This window comes from Hibiscus syriacus, unplaced genomic scaffold, assembly GCF_006381635.1.
Source record: "Hibiscus syriacus cultivar Baekdansim isolate YM2019G1 unplaced genomic scaffold, ASM638163v2 tig00111794_pilon, whole genome shotgun sequence".
In the NCBI taxonomy this organism is placed as follows: Eukaryota; Viridiplantae; Streptophyta; class Magnoliopsida; order Malvales; family Malvaceae; genus Hibiscus; species Hibiscus syriacus.
In genome coordinates, this window is record NW_024063180.1 from 1,125,506 (window position 1) to 1,140,335 (window position 14,830).

Genomic DNA, 14,830 nt, shown 5'->3' on the forward strand with positions numbered 1-14,830 from the left:
TTGTATTGAAAACGAATATTTTGCAAAAAAGAAAGATGCCATGTACCTATAACCCACGACGTGATTGGACCACATGGCATCCATAAAATCAAAAAACATCTTCCCCCATTCTATTACGGCTGTCTGGTCCACTGCTGGATTCTGAAATGAAAACACCGAAACAATATTTGTCTCTGGCAACAGGGGCTCGTCTATATATCATACACATCTTCACATGCTTTGATGATGAAGCTCTGACAACCACCAGCTGCACCATTCACCACCCTAAGCATAATTATTGCTGCCATTACCTTCATTCAATATTCAAACCTCTCTCTATTTCTTCTCCTTTTCTCTCGCCGTTCCTCTTTTCTCTCCCATCCTTCTCTCTCTCTTAGAGATTTCATTGCTGCGACTGACAACCACATTGCTGATCACCCATGTCTGCCACTTCCAGCGCTTGCCATTTTCGTGGTCTTTTTCCTTCCTCTTGTCATATTTTCTTGCTCCATCAATTTTCTAGAAACAAGATGGCAAATTTGACTCACTTGTCCAACTTTAGCTTCCTCTCTTAGTGACGTTTTAGCTGTTCAAGCTTGCATGCCCTTGTTAAACATTTCAGGAGCAAATTGATATAAAGGTGTTAGGAAAACTAAACCCGTGTCCGTCTTCACATGCTTGCTATATATAAACCATTCCTTTGAGACAACGTTGCCAGAAGTTTAATAGCCTCCTCTTGTAAGTCTAGCTGTAGCCTTGAGGATTCAAACAACTAGATGTCATTTTCCTGTACCAAAAACTTCTTCCAGCGGTTCTGTAATGATGAATTTCAAATGGACAATGATATTCGTGGCAGTTTCTTCTCAAGTGATCTCCTTCCATCACTTGGGGCCAGAATTAACCAGACAACGAAGCTACGTCGATACATCATTTCCCCTTTCAATCCTCACTATAGGTGATCATCATAGCCATGGTTTACTCGAATATTTCTTTCAATGTTTCAAAGCTGTTCCTTATATCCTCCTTATTACAGGGCCTGGGAGATGTGGCTGGTTGTTCTAGTCGTTTACTCTGCCTGGATCTGTCCATTCGAGTTTGCATTCTTAACTTATAAGAAAGATGCACTTTTCATTATAGACAACATTGTCAATGGCTTCTTTGCCGTTGACATCGTTCTCACCTTCTTTGTTGCATACCTCGATAGCCAATCATACCTCCTTGTTGATGATCCCAAGAAGATTGCTACAAGGTAAATGACTTTTTGCAGCATTGATCGTAAAGCCGTTTTTAACTAAGAAAATCAATGTTTATCTAATCTTCAAGCAAATAATGGGTTTATATAATCCATCCAACATATAGGTACATAACTACCTGGTTTGCCTTCGATGTATGTTCCACCACTCCATTTCAGTCTCTCAGCGTTATGTTCACAGATCATGGTAGTGAACTAGGGCTCAGGCTACTCAACATGCTCAGACTCTGGCGTTTGCGACGAGTCAGTTCCCTGTTTGCAAGGTTATAACCAGATTTAACCTATGCTTATTCTTTCATTCAAAACTTTTAAACCGTTACAATGGGAAAATATACCATATTTACTTACAGGTTTGCTTTACTACAGACTTGAGAAAGACATCCGCTTCAACTACTTCTGGACTCGGTGCACCAAGCTCATTTCTGTAAGCCACTGGAACTTCCTATTCTCTCACCTCCATCAGAAATATTGTCTCAGTCATCTGAAATATGGGTTATTTTCTCCTCCGGTTGATTTCAGGTGACCCTATTTACAGTACATTGTGCTGGATGCTTTAACTATTTGATTGCAGAAAGATACCCTGATCCTTCGAAAACCTGGATTGGTGCAGTATACCCCAATTTCAAAGAACAGGGTCTCTGGGACAGATATATAACTTCAATTTACTGGTCCATCACAACGCTTACTACAACTGGTTATGGGGATTTGCATGCTGAGAATCCAAGAGAGATGTTATTTGATATCTTTTACATGCTGTTTAATTTGGGATTAACAGCTTATCTCATCGGGAACATGACAAACCTCGTAGTTCACTGGACAAGCCGGACCCGTAATTTTGTAAGTACCCTTACACCTTTCAAACTATTTGAAATCACCATTACCCTGCCAGGAGAACTGAACATACTGAATAAGTTTACAGTCGCAGTCAACAGTACTTGCACGACCACACTATTTGTTGTAGGAAAAAAAGTTAGTTTTTGTAAGACAGACATTGCATCTACAGAACATTGTATGACATAAAAAATCAAGTAGGAATACATTATATGAAGTCAAAAATGAAGTAGGAATGCTGAGTATCTTTTAGCTATTTGAGCATTACAAACTTCCAGTCCTTCTTCAGATTCAACAGCTTTTTCTTTTTGAAGAGGAAGTCATATCTAGCCTGGGAGTGCTAATGACAACCTTCTGTGTTGTTGCAGAGGGATACAATTAGAGCTGCTTCAGAATTTGCAACACGCAATCAATTACTCTCCCGCATACAAGATCAAATGCTTTCACACATATGCTTAAGATTCAAAACAGAAGGATTGAAACAGCAAGAGACCTTGAATAGTTTGCCAAAAGCCATTCGCTCTAGCATTGCACAGTATCTCTTCTTCCACATTGTGCAGAAAGTCTACCTCTTCCAAGGAGTTTCTCATGACTTCCTGTTTCAGTTGGTAATACTTCTCATGTTACCTATATTTCTCCATATCATTCTTTTTGTAAGATAAAATAGTATATCAAATAAAAAGGCCAGAGCAATGGAAAATCCATAAATTTTGGTGTATTTTGAGCCAATGGTACACATACACCAGTTTGACTTTGAATTTCATTTTCACAAGATGTTAATGCAATTTACTACTCTGTCAAAGGTGACAGAAATGGATACCGAATATTTCCCACCCAAAGAAGATGTCATTCTGCAGTATGAAGCCCCAACAGATCTCTATATACTTGTCTCGGGAGCAGTTGTAAGTAGTCTTGTCCTGATCTGTGCAGAAAATATAAACTAAACAACGCCAATCTCTTACATTAATTTGGTGACTGGTTGATTCGTCATTGCAGAACTTAATCTCCCATGCTGATGGGAAAGATCAGGTGAGATATTATTCTAACATATATAATATTTTTCTTTACGGTAAATCAACAACACTACGAAAAGTTTACCATGTCCAAATGTGATTTACAGGTTATCGGAAAGTTAGCAGCAGGTGACATGTTTGGAGAGATTGGAGTTCTATGTTATAGGCCACAGCCATACACCGTAAGGACCACAAAGCTTTGTCAGATACTACGATTGAATGGAACTTCACTGATGAGCAGCATACAAGTAAATATGGAAGCTGGGAATGTCATTATGCGTAATTTTTACATGGTAAATATTCCTCATATAACTTCTAGAGTAATGAAACATTATTATTGTTATAAACAGTGAAGTGATGGTTTGTTCTCGCAGAAATTGAATGGTCTAGAGGGCGGCAGCTTTGACCAGCTCAATGTAGGAGCAGTAAGAGGTAGTTGTTCGGACACTGGATTTGAAGAGCAACCACAGAGATATGCATCAAACAAAGAAGCAATAGACATAGATTTCTTGGGATCAAATGCTATAGAGAAGAATCAAACAAGTAGATATTCAGATAATGGAATTTCAACAACAGAGAATGACCAAACAGCTCTCCATGATGCTGTTCGCAAGGGGCACATTGAAATGGTTAAGATTTTGCTTGAAGGAGGAGAAAGTGTAAATAAACTAGATGCAAGAGGAAGGACACCAAAAGCATTGGCAGAGCACCAAGAAAACAAGAGCATATATGATCTCTTACTGAGTTATGAAAACAAAAGAAAGAAAGATGAACATATGATAGAGATTATTGGGCCAGAAACAACCGACGACCCTAAGAATAGTCAGAGCAAACATAGAAGTGAGACTCAAAATTTCTTCAAACCGCACAATTATTATAAAGAGGTAACAATAACGACCAAGAAAAGAGTTACTATTCACATGCAGTTCCAGAGCAGCAGTGCGTCAAGTAGACAACTTGGAAAGTTGATACTCCTACCGGATTCAATACAAGAGCTGCTCAGAGTGGCTGGTAAGTCTGGCAGAAAAGAGCACTTGAAATAACCTGAAATGATAAAAGCAATGATACGTCAACTTCATATGTGACTAGAACCCAAATAGGTTAAAGAAAATAAATAATTAAAGGGAACTTTTTAAACCATGAACAGGAAGAAGAAAACCACCTTTGTTTATTTGCCTGCTTTTGCTTTATTTATTTCTCATTCCATAACCTTGTGAAACTGCAGGTGAGAAGTTTGGATGCTACACATATAAGAAAGTTGTTAATGCTGAGAATGCCGAAATAGATGATATAGATGTCATTCGGGATGGTGATCATCTGTTTCTCCTTCAAAAATGAAGGTGAAAATGTTCGTTCAGTGTGACCTGATGATAATAAATGGCCACTCATTCGTTATAGATGCACAGCTTGTAACCTTGAGGCAGTGCCAATGATAATAAAATACAAAAAAAAAAAAAAACAGGATCAGTTGATTTGGGAGTCACGATCGCAACAATGCTGTTAAATCAGAGAACCAATTACATCTGGCCAATTCCCCATCCTCGCATAACCTCAAAAATTGTCTATCAAAACAAAAACATGTTTCAATCCTGTTATGATAGGTGGAGCAGGTGAATGCCTAACTTTTCTTTGTGGTCGACCTAATGGAGACCAACTCAATGATGCGATAAACACATGTAAAAGTTAAGCCACTGCCTTGTTTATCTGGGTCCTAGGCAAGTAGCATGGAATACCTTCATAACAAGGCAAACTGAGGTAAAATCGGTTACTTGCAAGTAGGGGTACTTATCGAGCGAGTGATGGCAAGTTGGGTAGTGCTCAACTCGTACTCGTTAAAATATTTTGCTGGTCGACTCAACTCAACTCGTTTGCTTGTTAAGCTCGTTAAAGTTGTGTTCGACTCGTGCTCGTTAAAAAAATTTGATGCTCAGCTCGACTCGTTGCTCGTTAAACTCACTAAAAAATTTGCTTTATTTTTTTAACTAAAAATAAAATTTAATAAATTATATGAGGCTTAATATTAACACAAAATAACAAATTTAACCAAAAAAAATCAAGAGTGTATAAAACACTTTTAAAGTCTAAATTATAAATTAACAATCCACAAATACACTAAACTAGCATATTAAAACTAGGGTAAAGTATAGTAATGATCACTGAACTTTTCTAAAGCTTTCATTTAGGTCCCCTAACTTTTAAAACTTGCAATACAATCCCCAACATTTAGTTCGTTTGCAATATGGTCCCCCAACAGTTACATTGGAGACCATATTGCAAACAGACTAAATGTTGGGGGACCATATTGTAAACGAACTAAATGTTGGGGGAATGTATTGCAAGTTTTAAAAGTTAGGGGACCTAAATGAAAGCTTTAAAAAAATTCAGTGACCATTACTATACTTTACCCAATTAATTAACTCTATTGATAGTTTAATTCAAATATTATTTATTTTATATTTTATTTTATAATATATCATATTCAAGTATTAATTAATCTTATATTTTATGATATAAATATAATTAGAGTATTATATAATTTAGTTTGCAATATTATTCAAATTTTAATTAACAATTAAATTAAATTCTATTATAATTCGAATGATTAAAAATTTATTGGTGATTAACTTTATTACGTAAGAATTTAATAATTTTACCCAAACAACATCCTTACCCTCGTTTTTAGAGGGCGACCTCAATAGTCCAGTATGGTGAAGTGTCTACTCAAGAAGGTGTCAGTTAAAGCTGTCAAATCAGGTAATCGGTCAGGTTTCAGTCGGATTTTGACATGTCAGTTAAAGCTGTAAAATCAGGTAATCAGTCAGAATTCAGTCGGATCCTGGCATGTTAGGTAAAATTGGGTACACGTCAAGTCATGTTAATTTGATGGTTTGACTCGGATCAGGTAGGGTACATGTCAAATCAGTTCTGGTTATTTTCAAGTTGATTAACACCATATCTATATTGGGTTCAAGTCGGGTCATTTTCAGTTCGGATCGATGTCAGTTCAGGTCAAAACAGTTCAGGTCCAAAGCAGATAAAGACTAGTTAATTCATGCTTAAATGGACTTCAGTCGGATCTCGTTCAGATCGGGGTCACATCATTGATAGATAAAATTTAGGTCGGATGTTTACCAGATACGGATTGAGTTCAGGTCGGGTCGTTTTTAATTTTGGATTAATTTTTGTCATTTTTCGTGATTGTTGAATTCCAAGTATAATTGTATATAATTTCTAGTAAATTACAAAAAAAATAATCATTGATCAATTTTGTAAAAAAATATAAATTTAAGGACAAAATTGACGAAATGCAAAATTACTAATAAAATTTTAAATGAATTAAGGGTAAAGTATAGTAATGGTCACTGAACTTTTCTAAAACTTTTATTTAGATCCCTCAACTTTTAAAACTTGCAATATAATCTCCCAACATTTAGTATGTTTGCAATATGGTACCCTAACATTTAGTCTATTTGCAATATGATCCCCAAAGTAACTGTTGGGAGACCATATTGCAAACGGACTAAATATTGAAGGACTGTATTGCAAGTTTTAAAAGTTAGGAGACCTAAATGAAAGCTTTAGAAAAGTTCAGTGGCCATTACTATACTTTACCCTTAAAACTAATGTAACAATCCACAAATTCACCAAACCAACAAATTAAAACTAGAGTAACAATCCGCAAATACATCAAACTAACATATTAAAAGTATTCTTAAAAAAGTTCAACGATACGTATCCAATCTTGAAAATAAGGAAATCGTCTCTCCAGTCCATTCATTGTTGCTTGCAATCACCAAACTATAGACTTGGGAGAATAATTTCCTTTTCTTGATCAACATAGTTATCCTATCCATAAAAAATGGTTATAATATCTTACAATAAAAAACTAAAATAAATATTCTTACTTTGTCAATGAATAGTATAAAACTAAATCAATTAATATGCTTAACCTTAAATAATCTTACTTTATTCTTTCTCTTCACTCCCTGGAGAGATCGACACCAATTTCCACTACAAATCAACATTTGCATGGTATCAAGAGATAATGAAGCCCTATAAGAATCGATCACGCAACTCCCAACACTAAATGTAGCCTCAGAAGCTACAAATGTTATTGGAATTGATAAGACATCATAGTCAACCTTGACAAAATACGAAACTTCAAAGATTGATCATTCCACCAACTTATAGGTTCAAAGTGGTCACCTTTATCCATTACACATCCATCTTCATAATATAAATCAACTTCATTCTTTACAACATTAGCCATAATTTCATTGTTCACCAATTTATTTATTAGATCAAATAAAGTAGGAGTGTTTTTTCCTCTACCAATATGTGAAATACTTTCAATTCTATTTTCTCCACTTGTTTCTGTTGTGGGAGGATAATACAAACTAGCATACTCATCATAAAGTTCATACAAAGTTTCTCGAACTTTATGAATGTTATCTCAAACAACTGAGAATGTCTTTTCATGCATGACAATCCAATGAGCAATGCCTTCTCTAAACTTTAAAACATCAACTTACCATCATGCAAAGCACTAACAAATGAAGAATCAAGTGATCCAACACTTGAATCTGATGGAAGAAAGTTAATTAAAGTTTGTTGCCGCAACTTCATCCGTGTTTGTGGACATTGATCCAAGTGGCACTTATAATGAGTAGTAGTAGTACTACCAGAATTAAGTATTTTTAATTATCCCTTGCAATGTAAACATCTTACCTTCCACTGATTGTCTATCATTTCAGGTTTTGCCAAGTATTTTTAAACTTCGGATTGTCTTGTTCTCTTAAAAGGGCCATTTGGGGAACATTAGGATCATCTTCCCATGTTGTTTCTTGAGTGTTATTTGGAGGTATTTCTTGATCCGATTTTTCTACCTTATCATATCTACCCCATCATCGTTAATCTCTACCTCATCATCAATATTCACGTTAAATTCCTCAACCTCGGGATTCTGAAAAGAAGAATCATGGGCACTACAAGCATCTATTCATATTTAATCAAAATATTAGCATAACATACTAAAAAAAATGAGAACACTATAATTCAGTGACATAAATAAACATACTGTATTGCCATCAATATGTGGTTATTTGGTTTCCCCAAAGTTCAAGATTTTAACTTCAATGAATCATAATGGAGGGAATGAAATCAAAGAGGATTTTCAGCATTAATAAATTCCGTAAACTGAAGTATCTGCTTCACAAGTGCTAAATATTGGGTCATTTATGGTCTAAATTTGGGATAACAGTTTTGAATGGTCATTTCTTTTCTTTTTTTAATGTAATTCGTTTCACTATCTAAATACGAATCTTGGTCCATACGAATCTTGAGAAACATATGTTTAGTTTTGAATGGTCAACTCTTTTTTCTTTTTTGGTCCATAGGAATATTGGTCTCACCTATGCAAGATAAATTGTTAACTTATCTTTTATTATATTAAAAAGGAATAAGTTAATTTATATATTACGCTAGAGTAATTTAATCTTTTAATTGAATTCATATAAATTCAAATATGAACAAAAAACAAATGTTTACACGAAGTTCTATTTGTGGGTCTATATGACAAAACATTTTGTCCCAATAATATACAAACTATCTAAATTAAAACTTCCTCTTTTTTTTCTTTCTAAAATGAACAAACCATTCTTTTTTGTCAAACTGCTTTGATTTTTTCCCTTTATAAAATTATTAAATAATATAAAATAATTTTCCCTGGCCTCCACCTCTGGAAAATGAAAGGCTTGAAATTCAGCATGCTTTTTCCTAACACCCAACCCCATTGATCCCGTGTCTCATAACCGCCATCAAAATCAGTTTTAAAGTGTTTTCTTTTTTTGTTTTCTTTCATAAGTCATTTCCGTTTCTTTTTAAAATTCCTACAAGTAAATTATTTCTACTGAACCGTTATTTCATGGATTACGACGTTATTGAACATTAAAATAAACTATTTAACTAAAAATAAGAAGAATGACGAGATAGGTAAACTAACCAGTCATGGCTACCAAATTAGGGATGAAATTGAGATTCAATGCTTTGTGATCTCAAGATTTGAAATTTGAGATATGAAAGATAAGAAAAAGTGTGATAAGGCGCAGGAGGGGTGAAAGACTGAACTGAAGCGTTAATTAGGATTAGGGTTGGGTTTGTCTTGTTTGTAGTAAAAAATATATTATTAATTTAATAATATTTTATTATTTATTAAAAAATTGATAGATTAGTTAATTTATCATTTTTAAAAAATAAATAGATTAGTTAATTTATTATTTTATTAATAAATTAATAATTATTATTTAGATTTACTTTTTTAATGAAATAATTTAAAATAATTACTAAAAATATTTAAAAAAAATTAACAAACTACTCGCGAACTTATCGAGTTGAGTTAATCTTTGGTTCATTCAGCTCGTTACAGTCTCAAGTTGAGCTAACTCGAGACGAGCATTTACCGAATTTTAACTAGGCACTCCTATTTGTAAGTAGGCACAGGTGAAATCCACCTTTACGTTTTGTTCTCCCGATTTCCATATTTCCTTAACATTACTTGTTTAGTTTTCCAGTAAAAATTAACCCAACTTTTTTATTTGGCTATAATCGAGGAGGAAGGCCGGCTACTCTCCTCCAAAGCATTTTATACGGTTGCAACACTGATAACTTATATTCTTCATTTGTCCTAACATGAAGTCTATTCGTGTGAGTCAACATTAGAAGTGCTACGCCAAAGACCCTCTAAAAAACTTTGTTGTACTAAACTTGTGCACCTCCGGTACTAGTATGGTGTGATCACTGATCACCTGGACTACAACATGGCACACTTTAAAATGTTTAGCATAAAAATAAGACTTCTAAATAATGCAGACTATTTATTTTAGCCATTTTTTAACAACAAACACTTAAGTGATACAGAAGATAGATTCTCAGCGGCCAACACCTACAAAGAGTAACTATTGTTATGCTCCAAGCACCAAACAAAAAGCAGATCTCATACATCAAGCAATTAACTAGGGATGTGAAAAAAAAGAAAAAAAAAAAGATGCTCCAATCAGATCTCTGAACTTTCTCAGCCTTTGGGCTAAGAACATGTGCCGCCAGCTTCATGGTCCATACCATGAAGTTCAGGACCATATAACCAAAAGGCTAGATCTTAAAAGCTCGACAAGCTATATTTAGTAGCAAGTTTAACAGGACTTAAACCAGACTCTAAGATTTCTCCAAACGACTTGGAATTTCTTTGTTCTAATCTCCTTACTAATGCTTTTCTATTTCATCACTTTCACACTGATCGCTTTAGCCATCACATTAAAACCACATCAAGATAAAGATCCTCAAATCCTCAAAAGCAGTTTCAACTCGAAAGGAACAAATTCCAATACATCTACATAAAAATGACAAATCAGGTAAACCAAATTAAGGAGAGAAAAAAGGAGAGACGTAATACCTAGAAGAAAGATTTGTGGGGGGAACTTAGCGTTATGGCACCGAACATCTTTTATCGAACAAGCAAGCGATGTCGACATCCTCGAAGTCTCTGATCTATTTATTCCTTTTCAAAATCTACCAGTTCGGGTAGGAAATTCCTCTAGTTTGATCGGAATAGAAAATTCAAGAAAGCGAGGGAAATTTTATTTTTGGGCGGGAGAAACAGTTCGCGTTGCTGGAGAAGCGGTTGTGGATTTTTTGTATTTAAGGCAATAATTAGTGGCGACCAAAATTCGACTCTAATCGAAAAAATATTTTTTTTAACTTTGAATTATTCAAGTCTAATTATTTGAGTCAACTCAAATTATCAATGTAGTTTTCGAGTTCGGCTCAAGTTGAATTTTTGAATTTTTGAGTAACTTAAAAAACTAAAAATTTGACTAAGCATGTTAACAATTTTACGATTTAGTCCCTAATTTTATTATTTCTTTAATTTATCATTCATTTTAAGTTCATATTTTTACTAAATTTGATCTACATGCTCCTAAACCATCGTAAATTACATATGTACTTTCAATTCCTCTTTTCTATAACAAATTTCTATTTTTCAATTTAGTACCTCAATTTTTAATAATTTTCTTATTTATTCAATTTATCCTTTATTTTAAGTCTGTTTTCTACCAAAATTGAACCACATGCTTATATACCACAATAGAATACCCATGTAACTTAAATTCTTATTTTTTTAATTAAAAATGTACTCTCTTTTATTCCCTTAACTTTACATTTTACTAAATTTAGTATTTTGACTACAATTGTTTGTAAATTCTTTATATTTTCATCAATATTTTACTCTCAAAATACTTTCTTTAAAAATAATATTATAAATATATTTTATAATTTTAGATTGTATTTAATATATTAAATAACATTATAATATGAATATATATATATATATATGATTAAAGAAAGTCATAAAATTGGAACAAATCCTTGCCATAATACTATAAATAATTATAATAAAATTAGTATAGAAAGGTTAACTCAACTCGAATTTCTTAAACTCGACTCGACTCGAAAAAGTTTCAAGTCAAGTTCAAGTTGAAAAATACGACTCGTCAACTCGAATAACTCAAATTTTTTTGACTCGACTCGATCGAATGCTCACCCCTAGCAACAACGAGAAGCTCGGATAGAAAAAGACGAATTTTAGAAAAATAGAAAAAATGATGCAAATTGAAATGAATTTTGTTTTTATTTAATATATAATTAACTTTTATTTTTTATAACATACTTTAAATTTAAACTTGTGAAATTAATTGTATGGTACTAGTGGATAGGGGTGAGCAAAATTCGACTCGACTCAAAAAACCGATTTTTTCGAAAAAAAAACTCAACTCGAATTGACTTTGAGTTATAATTTCATAAACTAAACTCGACTTGAAAAAATTTTAAGTTCAAATCGAGTTGTAAAATGCAACTCGAATAAACTCAAAATTTTTAGTAATTAATGGATTTATTTTCAAGTTTGAGTTGACTCCTTGAACTTTGTATGATATATGTATATCACATATAAAAAAATATGTAGAAACATATTTGTATTGTATATATGGTTATAGAAACTCACTTAAATTGGAACCAAATAATAATATTATAATATTATAAATATTCTCAATTAAATTTAAACAAAAACTCGAAAAATCGACTCGACTTGACTCGAATCGAATTTTATAAACCCGACTCAACTCGAAATTTTTTTAAAGTCAACTCCGAGTTGTAAAATTGGACTCGTTAACTCGAATGACTCAAAAAAAAAATTACTCGACTCAACTCGGTCGAATGCTCACCCTACTAGTGGATAATGATATATTGGAGATATAATTAGAACTATTAAATTAGAATTTAAATACTAATCCGATGATATATAATGTAATTAACCCAAAGAACTTTTACTAAATCTAAAATGAGAATGAATGTTTTTTCTTTTTCTCGTTTTATAGGGTAAAACATACAAATCATCTTTGACTATAAGCTATTACTTTGTTGAGTGTTATGGTTATTAAAAGTTTTAAAATGGTCTTCAATTATAGGATGATGTTTTGTTGATTCATTTGATTATTAAAAGTAACAAAATGGTCATATGACTATTCTTATGTTTTAAGCTCATTATTTTCCTTTAAAAAATTGACGGTCATTTGATATGGAGCTAACCTATTAACTGAGATATGATAAAATTTGATCACATAACCGTTTGAGCTTATTTTATGGATCAACTCTCTGTTTACATTATGCCCTCGAGTTAGTGCTTGAAACATTAATTATGTCATCGAGTCAGTGTATGAAAGCAACAAATGTGTCGATAGACACCATTAAAATAAAATTTTATCATACCTCAATCAATAGATTAACATCCAACTCATATGACCGTCAATATTTAATAGAAAATTACAAGTTCGAAACATATGAATAATTAGACGATCATTTTCTAACTTTAATAGTTGGGGAGTTAACAAAACAATATTATATAATTGGAGATCATTTTGTAACTTATAATAGTCAGGAGACTTAACAATACAATTCCTATAATTGAGGGGTCATTTATATGTTTTACCACTTTTTATATTACTTCAATAATTTTTTATTGACATCTACTGTATTACAGTTTATTTAGTGGGACAGTTCTACCCTGCGACAACCTTAATATACGGCTAAGGAAAGATGTTATCGATTTTGTTATTATTTTTTAACATTTTTAGTACAAAATTACCTAAAACATTATTATTTCTACATAAAACATTAATATTTTTAATATTTCTTGTAAAGTGCCCAATAATAACAAAATCAGTAGAAAAAAAATAATATTTTAGGTAGCACTTTACCGGAAATGTTAACAAAACCGATAAAACGCCCAATAATAACAAAATCAGTAGAAATAATAATATTTTAAGTAATTTTTTACCAAAAATATTAAAAAAATAATAAAAACATCAATAATATTTTGAGAAAATAACCTCAGTGACCAAAAGTGCCTTATAATATACGATTTTAACCAACTTTTTTTGGATTTGCCAAAATGGCCAACTAAATCGCAATGCGATCGATAATTCGCAACGCGATCTCCGGTATCGCAAATCAGTTTCCAGATTCGCAACGCGATTCTGACTATCGCATTGCGATTTTCCAAATTCGCGATGCGATTTTCCGACTATCGCAATGCGAATATGTAAATCGCAATGCGAGTATGACTATCGCAACGCGATTCTGACTGTCGCAATGCGATGCTGACTATCGCAATGCGATTTTCAAAGCACCATTATTATCGCAACGCGTATTTGTTTTCAAATTCCAAACACGAATATTAATATATCGGAACACTGAACCGTCCACAGTATATCCTGTAATCACAACTCATAACCTAAAACCCTAAATCACAACTCAGTCCCATCTCCATCTCTCACTCTCTAAGGCGACATCTGTCCCCACCTCCAATGAAATCAGTCCCCATCTCCGACGAAATTCGTCTATCTCCATCTCTCAGAGCCACCCTCACAATCATTCACGGTCAGAAATGGAAAATCAACCAAATCAACCACCGAGGGTTAGTTTTTTTAATTATTTTTATTTTGAAATTTTTGCATTATTATTAGGTTTTTCATATTGAAATTGATGATAAGTTTACTGGTAATTTCAATAATTGATTAACCATTTCATTTAGATTGCTTATTAAATTCATTCGATTGCTGCCGATATTGTTAAACTGTTTAGTCTTTAAACCCTGTGAATTTAGTATTTGTCTTTGTTTTATCTTTTGGTTGAAGTAATGCAATCCATTCAAGTTTCAATTTTAGTATTTGAAACTGAGAATCGCAACGCGAAATGAAAATCGCAACGACAGAATCGCAATGCGATTTTAGTTTCGCGTTGCGATTTTCATTTCGCGTGGCGATAGTCAAATTCGCGTTGCGATAGTCATTTTCGTGTTGCGATTTTCATTTTCGTGTTGCGATTTTAAGTTTCAGAAACTATTCTTCTTCTGCAAATTGAAACTTGAATGAATTGCATTACTTCAACAAAAAAACAAAGACAAATACTAAATTCACAGTGTTGTAAATTTAAGTTTGAAGAATAAACTACTACTCTTTATGTTTATTGTTCTTGGTATGTCTTCACAATGTAGTTTTTGGTATATCTAACTTGGTATGTTTATTGTTTTTGTAGAACTTTTATTCGGATCAATTGATCTTAAGAAATAAATTAAGCCTGGCCAAAACAATTGCGTCGAAGCTTTCACCTGCACAAAGAAAAATATTTGAGGATACTTGCTTCG

General features: G+C 32.9%; 1 protein-coding gene across 1 annotated transcript; it reads left to right on the forward strand.

Moving 5' to 3' along the window:
• The first annotated feature begins 287 nt into the window (after positions 1-287).
• On the forward strand, positions 288-4,567 carry LOC120170801 (potassium channel KAT3-like). Its single transcript, XM_039178670.1, has 11 exons — positions 288-934; positions 1,013-1,228; positions 1,339-1,494; positions 1,598-1,655; positions 1,751-2,068; positions 2,431-2,670; positions 2,866-2,964; positions 3,059-3,091; positions 3,183-3,368; positions 3,450-4,086; positions 4,301-4,567. Exons 1-11 carry the CDS (start codon positions 756-758, stop codon positions 4,411-4,413), a joined length of 2,235 nt encoding a protein of 744 aa, XP_039034601.1. The 5' UTR covers positions 288-755; the 3' UTR covers positions 4,414-4,567.
• The last annotated feature ends 10,263 nt before the right edge of the window (positions 4,568-14,830 follow it).

Excerpts from the sequence above, each read along its gene's own strand:
- LOC120170801 (XM_039178670.1), top strand. The coding sequence starts at position 756 with ATGTCATTTTCCTGTACCAAAAACTTCTTCCAGCGGTTCTGTAATGAT. Across the intron at positions 935-1,012 it reads CCTTTCAATCCTCACTATAG|GGCCTGGGAGATGTGGCTGG; the intron begins GTGATCATCATA and ends TCCTTATTACAG. Across the intron at positions 2,965-3,058 it reads TACTTGTCTCGGGAGCAGTT|AACTTAATCTCCCATGCTGA; the intron begins GTAAGTAGTCTT and ends TCGTCATTGCAG.